At 54.7% G+C, this 12662-nt stretch overlaps 1 protein-coding gene across 1 annotated transcript in view; it reads right to left on the bottom strand.

Moving 5' to 3' along the window:
• The window catches only part of SH3TC1 (SH3 domain and tetratricopeptide repeats 1), a 59184-nt gene that overhangs the window by 11412 nt on the left and 35110 nt on the right, over positions 1 to 12662 (bottom strand). The window contains exons 11-14 of the mRNA XM_023737974.1: positions 10118 to 10159; positions 6371 to 8044; positions 1646 to 1826; positions 490 to 640 (exon numbers count right to left, since the gene is read on the bottom strand). Of these exons, the coding sequence (XP_023593742.1) occupies positions 490 to 640; positions 1646 to 1826; positions 6371 to 8044; positions 10118 to 10159 (2048 nt within the window). The remainder of the gene's footprint in view (positions 1 to 489; positions 641 to 1645; positions 1827 to 6370; positions 8045 to 10117; positions 10160 to 12662) is intronic.

Here is a 12662-nt window from a genome sequence, read left to right as displayed (position 1 = left end):
CTGAGTGGGTGAATGAGTGAGTGAACAAGTGAATGGATAAGTAAGTGAATTAGTGCATGAATAAGTGAGTGAATGAGTAAATGAGTGACTGAGTGAGTGAACGAGCGAGTGAATGAGTGAAAGAGTGAACGAGTAAATAGATGAGTGAGTGAATGAATAAATGAGTGAGTGAGTGGGTGAGTGAATAAAAGAGTGAACAAGTGAATGAGTGAACAAGTGAGTGAGTGAATGGGTGAGTGAATGAATGAGTGAACGAGTGAGTGAGTGAATGGGTGAGTGAATAAATGAATGAGTGAACGAGTGAGTGAGTGAATGGGTGAGTGAATAAATGAATGAGTGAACGAGTGAGTGAGTAAACAAGTGAGTGAGTGAATGAGTGAACAGTGAATGAGTGAGTGCACACACTCGGCCTCGCGCATACCAGCACCATCCCGCCCTGCTCTCCTCTATCCCACGCGCACACCTGGCCCCCTCGCCCTGCCTCCGCACCTGGATGTACAGGTCCACCAGCTCGTGCTGCTGCAGGATGTAGTAGATTTTGCCGGCCTGCAGCCAGGCGTGTGCCTCCTTCTCCTTCTTCCGGAGGTCGATGAAGATGCCCAGGCTCCGCTTCGTGTAGTCCAGGGCGGACTTGTAGGCACTGCAACCAGACGCGGAAGGTCAGAACCAGCGAGCCTGGGTTGTCCATGGGGACCAGTCTGGGCTCTTCTGCAGCATATGTGGATCATCTACCGGGTGTGCCGGGAGCAGGTCCTCCCTTTGGGCAGCGTCCTGCCCTTCCCGGGATGTAAGTGGGGGTGGGGGTGGGGGTCATGGGCCAATTGGGCCACTGACCAGGAGGCCTTTACTATCTGTCCGCACCTCCCACCCAAATACTGGCACCCACAGTCCTCAGAGGCAAAGGACATATCAGCAGTTCAGATGCTCAGAGAGGGCTCAGCCAGGGGCTCCCAAACCTGAGCGCCATAGAATCACCAGGGGCTCTGAAACCATGCCTGGCTGCCCCCATCCCCAGGTTCTGATCAGGCAGGTCTAGGGCGGGGCCAAGAATGTGTATTTCTCAGGCTCCCAGGAGATGTGGCTGCTGACCTGGGGACCCCACTTTGAGGACTCCCCCCTCTAGTGCAAGCTCATTGTTCTTGCTGTAAAGCAGGCTTGGGTGGGGGGCAGACAAGACTGGATCCATCTCCTGGTCCTCATGGAAACCTGGCCCCACCATGCCCTCTTACTGCCATGCCAGGCCTGGGTCTGGAGGTCCCGGGTGGGCCACGCGTGTATCATGGGACCCGAGACCCTATCCAGGGATGCAGGCAAAACAGAGCTTGGTCTCCTATGGTCCACAGGCCTCTGTCTCCATGATGGGGGCACAGACATGGACACACAGCCCTGGGAATGGAGCTGGGCTGAGGGGGACTATTCGGGGCGGGCAAAGGTCAGCTCCCAAAGGTCACATGGCCAGAAGGAGTGCCTAGGAACGTACAGCCTGCCTGAAGGACATGCCACCCTCTGGGGGGCCCCAGGCCTGCCAGCCCAGAATGCACTGGATGCCATGGGGTCAGAATGTCCCCGAGGAAAGGGCTTGCCTGTGCCACCTGCCCCAGCGCCCCGCCCTGCTGCCCCACCCCATCATGGAGCCAGCCCTCACCGCTCAGTGCCCAGCGACAGGTACAGCTGGCTAATGGTGTCCAAGAGCTGCCCCTCCAGTGCCTTGTCGGCCATCCTGCGGGCCAGCGAGAGCTGGAACTCATGGTAGATGACGCACTGGGCCTCGTTGGGCAGCACGGAGCTGTAGAAGTGACATAGTCTCTGGACGGCACACAGCTGGCCTGGGCAGGGCAGGGGGCAGAGGGAAGAAGTTAGCCCAAAGGATGACTGCAAGGTTCAAAGGCTTTAATTGTGCACCTGCTGTATGCCTGTGTCTTCCACTCCTCTATGACTGAGGTCATGGCAGATGGAGAAATGGAGCCCAGAGAGGCCAAGTGCCCTGCTCAGGTCACACAGTGATGGGTTCCAGATGTGGCATCAACCACCCCTCCAGGCCCCCTGTTCTGCTTCACAACACTCCTCCCAGCCAGATGGGATCTGACCTTCCCACAGAGATGACCAGCAAGGAGCATCAACACCCCTCTTATGGAGGGAATTGCGTCCCCCCAACATATGTGCAAAGATGTCACTTTGAGGACAAAAGTGAGCCCGACCCAAGCCAGGGTATTTTCAATCGCCTCACATACGTGTGAAAGCTAGACAATGAATAAGGAAGACTGAAGAAGAGTTGATGCCTTTGTATTACGGTGTTGGCAAAGAATATTGAATATACCATGGACTGTCAAAAGAACAAACAAGCCTGCCTTGGAAGAAGTATAGCCAGAAAGCTCCTTAGAAACAAGGATGGCAAGACTTCATCTCACATCCTGTGGACATGTTATCAGAAGGAACCAATCCCTGAAGAAAGACATCACGCTTGACAAAGTAGAGGGTCAGAGAAAAAGAGGAAAACCCTCAACAAGATGGATTGACACAGTGGCTACAACAATGGGCTCAAACATAGCAATGATTGTGAGGATGGTGCAGGAGTGGGCAGCATTTCGTTCTACTGTACGGAGTGTCACTACGGGTCAGAAATAACTTGACAGCACCTAACAACAACAACAACGTAAGCCAACATGACCTAACAGAAATCTAAGAACACCCCGCCCAACAACAGCAGAACACACGTTCTTCCCAAGTGCACACAGAACATTCTCCACAATGGACCATATGCTAGGCCATAAAACAAACATCAATACATTTAAAAGGATTGAAGTCAGACAAACGATGTTCTCTGACCACAATGGATTGAAATTAGAGAGCAATAACAGAAGGGAAAGGGAAAACTCAAAAATATGTGGAAATTAAGCTACACATTCCTAAATAACCAATGGGTCAAAGAAGAAATCACAAGAGGCATTAGAAAAAACTTTGAGATGAATGAAAATGAAAACACAGCATAACCAGTGTTAGCTGGGGTGCAGCTAAAGCAGTGCTTAGAGGGAAATTTATAGCCTTACGCACTTACATTAAGAAAGAAGAAAGATCTCAAATCAGTAACTAACTTTCCACTTTAAGAAACTAGAAAAGGATGAGCAAAGTAAACTAAATCCAAGGAGAAAGAAGGAAATAATAGGGGTTAGAATGGAAATAAATGACAGAGAATAGAAAAGCTAGAGGGAAAAATCAACAAAACAAAAAACTGGTTCTTTGAAAAGATGAACAAAATTGACAAAGCTTTACTAGACCGACCAAGAAAAAAAGAGAGAAGGCTCAAATTACTAAAATCAAGTATGAATAAGGAGACATTACTACTGATCTTACAGAAATAAAAAGGATTATGAGGGAATGCTATGAACAATGGAACGTCCCTGGGTGGTATGAACGGTTTCCACTCCTTTACTAACCTAAAGGCTGACAGTTTGAACCCACCTAATGGTATCTCAGAAGAATGACCTGGTGATCTTCTTCCATTAAGATTACAGCCGGGAAAACCCTATGTGGCAGTTCTACTCTGCACACATGGGGTTGCCGTGAGTTGGAATCAACTCAATGGCTACTGACAACAACAGGAATGACTGTAGGCCAGAAAACTAGAGAAGCTGGATGAAATGGACAAATGCCTAGAAAGGCAGAAACTACCAAAATGGACTAAAAAAACGACCCCGAGGAGCAAGCCCCTAGGCCTTAGCCTACTCAGCTGTTCAACATGTGTGTGGGGGTGGGAAACGAGCAACATGACCCCCGGGCCCCCCCTCCCTCCGTGGATCTTCCAAGCCTGGATCCTCAACCACCTGTGACGGTCCTTTTAGGAAAAAGTTTCTGAGAGGTCCATGGGGGGCCAGCCAGGCCCTGCCTGAGCCTCAGGAGAGATCCCGCATCAGCACTTGCTCCTCCAGAAGGTCCCAGGGGTCCCTTCCAGCCCAGGCTGGCCCTCTGCCCAGGCCCCATGTGCCCGGAAGAGGTACTGAATTTCGGCCCTTCCCCCATCCTCAGGTCCCTTCTAGTGGTCATTCCCTTCAAGGACCACAAATGAGTGCTGAATTGGCCCCAGCCCCTGCCCTTAGGGGGTCTAAGAGGGGTGACAGGAGGGCTTCAATGTGATGAGGGCTGTGCTGGAGGATGGACAAGGTGTTATAGGCAGAGGGGTGATATCCCGAGTCCTGGCCGTGTCCTCATCCCCTCAGCCACTTCCTCCATCAGCTCCCTCCTCCTGGATAGTTGGATTCCTGCCTGCTGTCTCTTTTGGCTGGGATCCATCTACCACACAGCCTCGGTGAGGCTCTACAACCTTCCATGGCTCCCCAGTGCTTTGGGGAAAAGGTCAACCACACCCGGTCCATGGCCCTGCACAGCTCTCCACATCTACTCCTTCCAAACTCTGACCCTCCCTGCCTCCCCTGCTCACGCCCCCTGGCCTCTGCTGGGCAGCTCCTGCCTGGGCCTCCCCTTCTGACAAGCCCCTCAGGCCCTACACAGACTAAGCAGACTTCCCTGACCACAAGTCACTCCGCTGGACATGCCCTTTTGTGGCTTTGTGACCTGGTCGCTTGATTCCCATGCTCACTGCCAGCTCAGTGGCAGGGCCATGAGAAGCCCTGATTGTGGGTGGAGCCGACTCAGAGCCTGGCCTGGCATGCACTCAACAAAACACTTTTGAATGAAGTTCATTTGCTCCACAGCCAGGGAGACCACCAGCCCTCACCCCTCTGCGATGTGGGGTGTCTGGTAGGTAGGGCTGCCGGGCGGTTCCTAGAAGATGACAGGGGTTCAATCCCCGCTTCAAAGCTGCTCATGGGAGGGGCCCTGCCCTGCGGGGTCACCTCCGGGTTGACCAACTGTCCTGGTTTGCTCAGGACACGGGACTTGTGGGGCCCAAAACTGGGATGAGTTAGTCACCCTAGTTATGTGTGACCTGCATCAGAACACCCTCCAAGGCAAATGAAAACACAGGCCGGTGAGCAAACACGGTCCATCCATACAATGGAGTATCAATCAGCGGTAATGAGATGAGCTAGAAGTCACAGAAAGACGAGGAACCTTACATGCATGTCGCCAAGTGAGAGAAGCCAGTCTGCAAAGGCTACCTACTGTATATTCCAACTCTATGACGTTCTGGAAAAGGCGAACTACAGACAGCGACAAGGTCAGGGGTCCAGGGGGAAGGGGAGGGTTGAGCAGGGGAGCACATGGCATTTTTAGGGCAGGGAAACTGTTCTGTGTGATGGTGTCATGGTGGACATGTGACATGATGCATTTGTCAAAGCCCACAGGTCTGTGCAACACAGAGAGTGAGCCCAGACATGAACTGTGATCCTAGATAATAACAATGTATCAGTATCAGCTCTTCATTGGTAACACATGTATCACAGGCATGCTAGATGCTAATAATAGAGGGAACTATACAAAGGGTGGAGCCCTGGTGGTTCAGTGGTTGAGAGCTATGGCTGCTAACCAAAAAGTTCTGCAGTTTGAATCCACCAGCTGCTCCTTAGAAACCCTGTGGGGCAGTTCTACTCTGCCCTATAGGGTCACTATGAGTGGGAATTGACTCGATGGCAACAGGTTTGGGTTTTTTTGGTTTACAAAGGGCAGAGAGTCCCTATTGCTGTAGTTCTTGTTAGGGGCCATCGAGTCGGTTCCGACTCACAGCGACCCTGCATACAACAGAACAAAACACTGCCTGGTCCTGCGCCATCCTCACATTGCTATATTTAAGCCCATTGTTGCAACCACTGCGTCAGTCCATCTCATTGAGGGTCTTCCTCTTTTTCGCTGACCCTTTACCTTACCAAGCGTGATGTCCTTCTCCAGGGACTGGTCCCTCCTGATAAGATGGCCAAAGTATGTAAGACAATCCTTGGTTGGTGCAAATGGGTATCGCACTCACTGCTAACCAAAAGGTCGGAGGTCCAAATCCACCCAGAGGCAACTTGAAAGAAAGACCTGGCAATCTACTGCCAAAAATCAGCCAATGGAGCATAGCTGTATCCATGAGTTGGAACCAACTCAATGGCAACCCGTTTTTTGTTATTGTTTCTTTCTTTGCTGCAGGGGGAGAGGGAACACATGGGGACTCTGTATTTTCTGCAGGACTTTTTGGTAAACTTAAAACTGCTCTAAAAAACGAAGCCTACTTAAAAATAAATCACCTGCCTGTTTCCACGACTCAGCAACTTGATGGTGGGAAAACCACCCCTGGCGCCTGAACCACAGACCCCAGGCGTGCTCGGGGCAGAGATGGGAAGAAAGCTTTGTTTCTGTCTGGAAAGCAGGGTGCCCGGCGCGGACTCGGGGAGGTGGGGGTGCAGACAGTCGGGACCGGGACGGGCACAGCACTTACTCTTGAAGTGGCCCGTCTCCACGGCAACCAGGAAGGCCCACTCATAGCAAGACCTGGTCTGCTCAGCCAGGGCCCTGCCGGCGTACAGGTGGCCCAGCCGCAGGAGCACCTGTGTGAAGTCACAGCCGCACTCCGCGCTGGGCAGCCGCGCGAAGAGCTTCGTGGCCTCCACCAGGTAGTGCTCAGCCAGCCGCTCGGCGCCCGCGTGCAGGCACAGCACCCCGAAGTTGGCCAGCACCACGGCCTGGTCGTGCTGCCGGCCCCGCCGCCTGGCCACGCGAAGGGCCCGATAGTAGCCCTCGGCTGCCCGCCGGGTCCTGCCCGTCCTCCTCAAGGCCACAGCCATGATGTTGGCCACCACGCCCTCCTGGTCCTCGCTGGCCACAGCTGCATCCCCGATGGATTCCAGGATGTGCAGGGCCACTGTGCTTTGCCCATGGAGGATATGCAGCCAGGCCAGGGCCACCAGGCGGTCCACGACGGAGCGGGCGCTGGCCATGGCTCCGGCATCCACAGCGCGTATCATGAGGCTGATGGCTCGGCTGTACTGGCCATGGTGGCTGTGCACCTGGGCCAGACTGGCATAAAGTGCAGCACGCAGTGTCTGCTCTGTCCTCGCGGCCGGGGAGGTCAGTGCCTGCCAGAGGTAGGGGGTGAGCTGGGCGGGGAGGCTGGGGGCTGCCTGCCTCAGGCCGTGGAGGCGGGGAGCGTGGCACAGGACCAGGTCCATGCTCCGAAGTGCGCTGGCCAGGGAGCCCCGGGCACGCAGCGAGGCCACCCGCACGCAGCTCAGGGCCAGGTGGGGCAGGCACTTTCGGCCATAGATGTCGGCCAGCAGCAGGTAGCCGTCGGTGGGCCAGGCGGTGGCCAGGGGCCCCAGGCGACCCTGAAGGAGCAGCAGCCTCTCCAGGAAAGGCAAGGCCTCCTCGAGCTGCTTGAAGCGGGTGTGGTGCTGGGCCAGCAGGAAGCAGGCCCGGGCCTCAGCGCCTGCACTCTGGACCCGCACAGCCCGCTGCAGAGCCAGCCGGAGCAGCTCGGCCTCTGTGCTGCCAACATGGCTGGGTGTCCCCAGGAGCAGGGCCAACGCCTTATCCACAGTCATTGCACACTTCTCCCGGTTCTTCTGCTTCAGGTAGATGGCAGCCAGGCGGGTGTACACGGCCACCACCAGGGGGAGGTCACCGAAGTGGCCACCCAGGGCCCCCAGGGCCTCCTCGAAGTACACCCGGGCCTGGGAGAGCTTGAGCTTCCTGACGCAGAGCTGGCCCAGCAGGAGGCAGAGCCTGGCCAGGGCCATGGGTAGGCCAGCCCTCTTGGCTGTCCCCCGGGCCTGTGCCAGGCGCCCGGCCAGCTGCTCCTCGTCAGCGAGGCTGCCCAGACCCGGCAGTGAGAGGGTGTACAGGCCACGGAAGCGGGCCTCGTACCCGGGGGCATTCAGTGACAGCAGCATCGAGCCCAGGGCCTCCGCGTCGTCCGTCCAGTCGGCCTCTACATCCAGGCGGAAGCTGGGCTCCTCCTTGGTGTCCAACGAGCTCACCCGACTAGCCACTGGGTGCAGACCCCAGGACACAGGCTCCTCGGGGCAGGCCTGGCGAGACTTGCACTGTTCGAGAACATTCTTCACCTTCTCTAAGGTCTCGCTCGGCTCCGGGTTCAGGCAAAGTGGAGGCATTTCTGTAAGACACAACACACTAGGTGGATCGGAGTCGGGGTCTAGCTGTGTGACGGGGCAGGGACTGCTCCTCATCCAGGCTCAGGGCCCCCGTTGTGCCGTTTTCTATTACATCACCCCAACGGGCTACCGTGAGCGTTTGAGATTTACGTAGACTGCCAGGCAGTGCTGGCACATATGAGAATTCTATAACTGTGATCACGGGAGAATAAAGATGAGGGTGCCCAACCTTCTACCGAGGGGCGCTCCTTCTCTTTTTCTTTGCCCTTTTGAGAGCAGTTATAGAGGATTTCACGTGTCATAGTTGAATGATCCATCAGAAATTCATTTCCCTTTGAAAAGAATCAACCTGTTGCCATTTAATGGACCTGACTCATAGTGACCCCACGTGTGTCAGAGAACAGTGCTCCACAGGGTTTCCAATGGCTGATTTTATGGAAGCAGATCTACAGGCTTTTCTTCTGGGGTGCTTCTGAGTGGTTTTGAACTGCCAACCTTTTGGTTAGCAGCCGAGGGTGTTAACCATTTGCACCACCCAGGGACCTTAAGAGGAGCAAAGCCTTCTATAAATACTGTATGACCCCACTTACATGAGATACCTACAACTGGCAAGTGTATAGACACCCAAGTTCGTTAGTGGTTTCCAAGGCTGGGTGGGAGGAAGGGGAAAGGGGGAGTCTTTGCTTAAGGGTCACAGAGCTTCTGTTAGGGGTGATGGGAAAAATCAGAAATGGGGAGTGTGATGGCTGAACAGCGAGGAGGACGTGATTAATGTCGCTGAATTGTACGTGTGAAAAATTCTGCAATGACCAATATTTTGTTACATATCTCTTTGCCACAATAATAAAAAAAATCTAAACCTCCTAATGGGACATAGCCACATTCAGAGCTACAACAGCCTAGGACTGATTTTGTTAGCAGTATTGGACTCGGTAGGGAGCCCTGGTGGTGCAGCGGTTAAGAGCTCAGCTGCTAAGCGAAAGGTCAGTGGCTCGAACTCACCAGCTGCTCCTCGGGAGAAAGATGTGGCAGCCTGCTTCCGTAAAGATTACTGCCTTGGAAACCCTCCAGGGTTGCTATGAGTGGGAACCGACTCAACGACTACGGGTTTGTTGGGCTCTGCAGTCAGGTTCCAGGGGCCCCCGTGAGTCACCAACACCCGAGCGGAGCTTTTATTAGCATGAGCTTGGAAGCTGCCACGCAGAACCGTTGAAGCCCCCCACAGCAGTGCAAAATGGTGCCTTTGTCCTTCTGCTCGGCTCCATCATGGGAAAATGGACAGTTCCTACAGACTTTCGGGGACCTCTGCACCGATGTCCCCAGTGGCCTTTCTGCATTTGTGCCCTGGTGGATCTGGGTCCAGGGCATTTCAAAGGACCTTGGGGCGTTCGCCTCCCCCAGAAGCCCCCCATGCCAACCAACTGTGGAAGTGTGGGGGGACGAGGCAGAGGTGTGGCGAGGAGGGGAATGGAGACGGTCTCCCTGAACTGCCCCTCTTGAGTGGAGCAAGGGGCTTCTGCTCTGTGAATGCTCCAAATCCCTCTGCCCCTACAGGGGGGTATGGCCTTGCCTCTCTGAGGCAGAGCAGGGGGTGACATCTAGCTGCTCTAGGCCATGTTAACACTCTCGGATGCTGACTAAAAGGTGAGAGATTCAAGTCCACCCAGAGGTGCCTCGGAAGAAGGGCCTGGAGATCTACTTCCAAAATATCAGCCATTGAAAACCTGCTGGAGCACAGTTCCACTCAGACATGCCCAGGGGTGCCATGTTGGAGTCGACCTGTTGCTGACTGGTAGATCACGTGAAAGGAACTCTCTGTCAGCCTGGGCTCGGCAGAGGAGAGAACGCCCCCCGACCTGAGTGGGGATGGCGCAGGGGGCTGGCATGTGTGTTGGAAGAGGGTCCCCGAGGCCCCCACTGCTGCAGTGGTGAGGGACTTCACACCCTCTAATCCCACCTCCCTGCCAGAGCGAGACTCCCCTCCCCACCAGCCACCCCCGGAGCAGGGACGTCCATGCCCAGTACCCGCACCCAGCCCTTGACAGGAGGGGCCCCATCAGGTGGGCAGCACCTACCGTGTTCTTCTGGCTGCTCAAACTTGGCTTCTTCGAGCCTGTCTGGAGAGGGAAGAAAGTAGAGGAGCAGTCAGTACCCTGGCCAGTGGCCCTGGGTCTGGGCAATGAGGGGTGGGTGGGGAACGAGGCGGCCAGGACCACATTGTCTGGGGTCTCCAGGCTGGAATACAGCATAACAGTCATCCCTGCTCCGTGCAGGACTGTCTTCCCACAAGAGGCCCTGTGGAACAGGGCACACACCCCTCAGAGGACGGTCACTTGGCCCCATCTGGCTCTGCCAGAGAGCGGGCCAGCACGGAGCAGTGGCCTTGGCCCGACCCCGCCTGCTCCGCCATGTGCTACTGCCCTCCTCACTCCCACAGCAGGCGTTTCTCCAGGCCTGTTTCCACCCCTTTAAAATGGGCTGACACTAACTGCTCCTCGGCTGCCCTAGACGTCAAACGAGAAAAATCACTGTGGAAGACCTGTCGGGTGCTGCGCAGGCGTGACCTGGGACAGGGGCCACACGGGGCCACACAGGGGCCACACAGGGGCCACACGGGGCCACTCGGGGGCCACACGGGGCCACACGGGGGCCACACGGGTCAAGTTGTCCCTACACAGCAGCCAGCTGAACAGGGGGCCCCAGCTCAGCTCCCTGAGAGACAGGACCCGGGAGGCCAGGCTGGCGCAGACCGTGATGTGCTACCATCAAATTTACGCAGCCATTTAGGAGGAGAAATAGGGCTGGGGGGGTCTCAGAAGTTTAAAGCTAATACTGGTGGAGAAAAAGTATTGGGATGCATGTCAACAAGTAGCAGACCAAATGCATGCGTTCATGCTTGTGTGTGCGTGTATATATGTATACGTGTGTATGGGCACCTATATGTGTGTACGTGTGGGTGTATATGCATGTATGTACATGTGTGGGTGTGTATTTCTGTGTGTATATATGCATGTGAATGCATGTCTCTATGTATGTGTGTGCATGCATGTATAGATGCAGTGTCTACATACGTGTATTGCATGCGCAGTGTCGATGAACACGCATGTGTTGCACTGCACATGTGTGGGTGTGTATTACATGTGCACATATGTGGTGAGTGTGTGTGTGCACTGCGTGTGTACATAGGGGGTGGTGTGTCGCATGTGTACATGTGTGTCACATGTATGCATGTGTATTACATGTGTGCGTGCATTGGTGTGTGTCATGGATTGAATTGTGTCCCCCCAAAATATCTGTCAACTTGGCTAGGTCATGATTCCCAGTATTGTATGATTGTCCGCCATTTTGTCATCTGAGGTGATTTCCCTATGTGTTGTAAATCCTATCGCCGTGATGTAATAAGATGGATTAGCAGCAGTTATACTGATGAGGTCTACAAGATTAGATCGTGTCTTAAGACAGTCTCTTTTGAGATATAAAAGAGAGAAACAAGCAGAGAGACATGGGGACCTCACACCACCAAGAAAGCAGTGCCAGGAGAAGAGTGTGTCCTTTGGACCTGAGGTTCCTGTGGTGAGATGCTCCCAGACCAAGGGAAGACTGATGACAAGGACCTTCCTCCAGAGTTGACAAAGACAGAAAGACTACTGGGGCTGATGCCCTGAGTTTGGACTTACAGCCTACTGGGCTGTGAGAGAGTACATTTCTCTTTGTTGAAGCCATCCCCTTGTGGCACTTCTGTTACAGCAGCACTAGATGACCAAGACAGTAGGCATGGGTGCCGCATGTGTACATGTGGGGGTGTGCATCTGTATCACATGTGTACCTGTGTGAGTGTGAGACACATGTGTCCCACATGTGCATGTGTATTACATGTGTGCGTGCATGTGTGCCATGTGTGTACATGTGTGAGGGTGTGTGTGCCACATGTGTACATGTGTGAGTGTGCATGGCACATGTGTGGATGCACATGTGGGCCGCATGTGTACATGTGTGGGTGTGCGTATGCTGCATGTGCACATGTGTGGGTGCGCGCGTGTGCCAAGTGTGTACATGTGTGGGTGTGCATACGTGTTACATGTGTGCGTGTGTGTGCGTGTAGCACATGTCCCGCATGTGTATTACATCTGTGCGCGCATTGGTGTGTATGTGGGTCTTATGTGCAGGGGTGTGTGGCGCATGTGCACGTGTGGGTGTGCGAGTGTGCACATCAGGGCGAAGGGAAGAGCTGCAGCTACAGCTCGCGCATTGACGGCAGTTACCATGCACAAGCACACACCCTCTGCAGAGTTTCTTTCCTTTGTTGGCTGTTGTGACATCTACACAGCTCCTTCATCTGCACTTTGCGGCCTTCAGACAAACCCTCTCACAGAGAGAGGGGTGTTGAGGCAAAAGGGAAACAGCTCTGGCTTTACGAGTCAGCCTGGAGCTCAGCCGAGCCCCACCCCGCAGCCAGGCCCCACGCTGCGCCACGCGCCCCAGTTTCCTGATCTCACTCTTGCACCTGCGTGTAGCAGAGGCTGCCGGAGCAGGGCCAAGCTGCTGGTCAAGGTGGAATCAGGCTGCCTGCTCACCCCCGCCTAACAGGGCTTCAGGGGTGCCAGGGCGTCTTCGCTGGGG

The sequence above is a fragment of the Trichechus manatus genome, unplaced genomic scaffold (genome assembly GCF_000243295.1).
Source record: "Trichechus manatus latirostris isolate Lorelei unplaced genomic scaffold, TriManLat1.0 scaffold00111, whole genome shotgun sequence".
NCBI classification, from domain to species: Eukaryota; Metazoa; Chordata; class Mammalia; order Sirenia; family Trichechidae; genus Trichechus; species Trichechus manatus.
The sequence above is the reverse complement of the archived record's forward strand: the minus strand, read 5'-3'. Positions and strand labels throughout refer to the sequence as shown.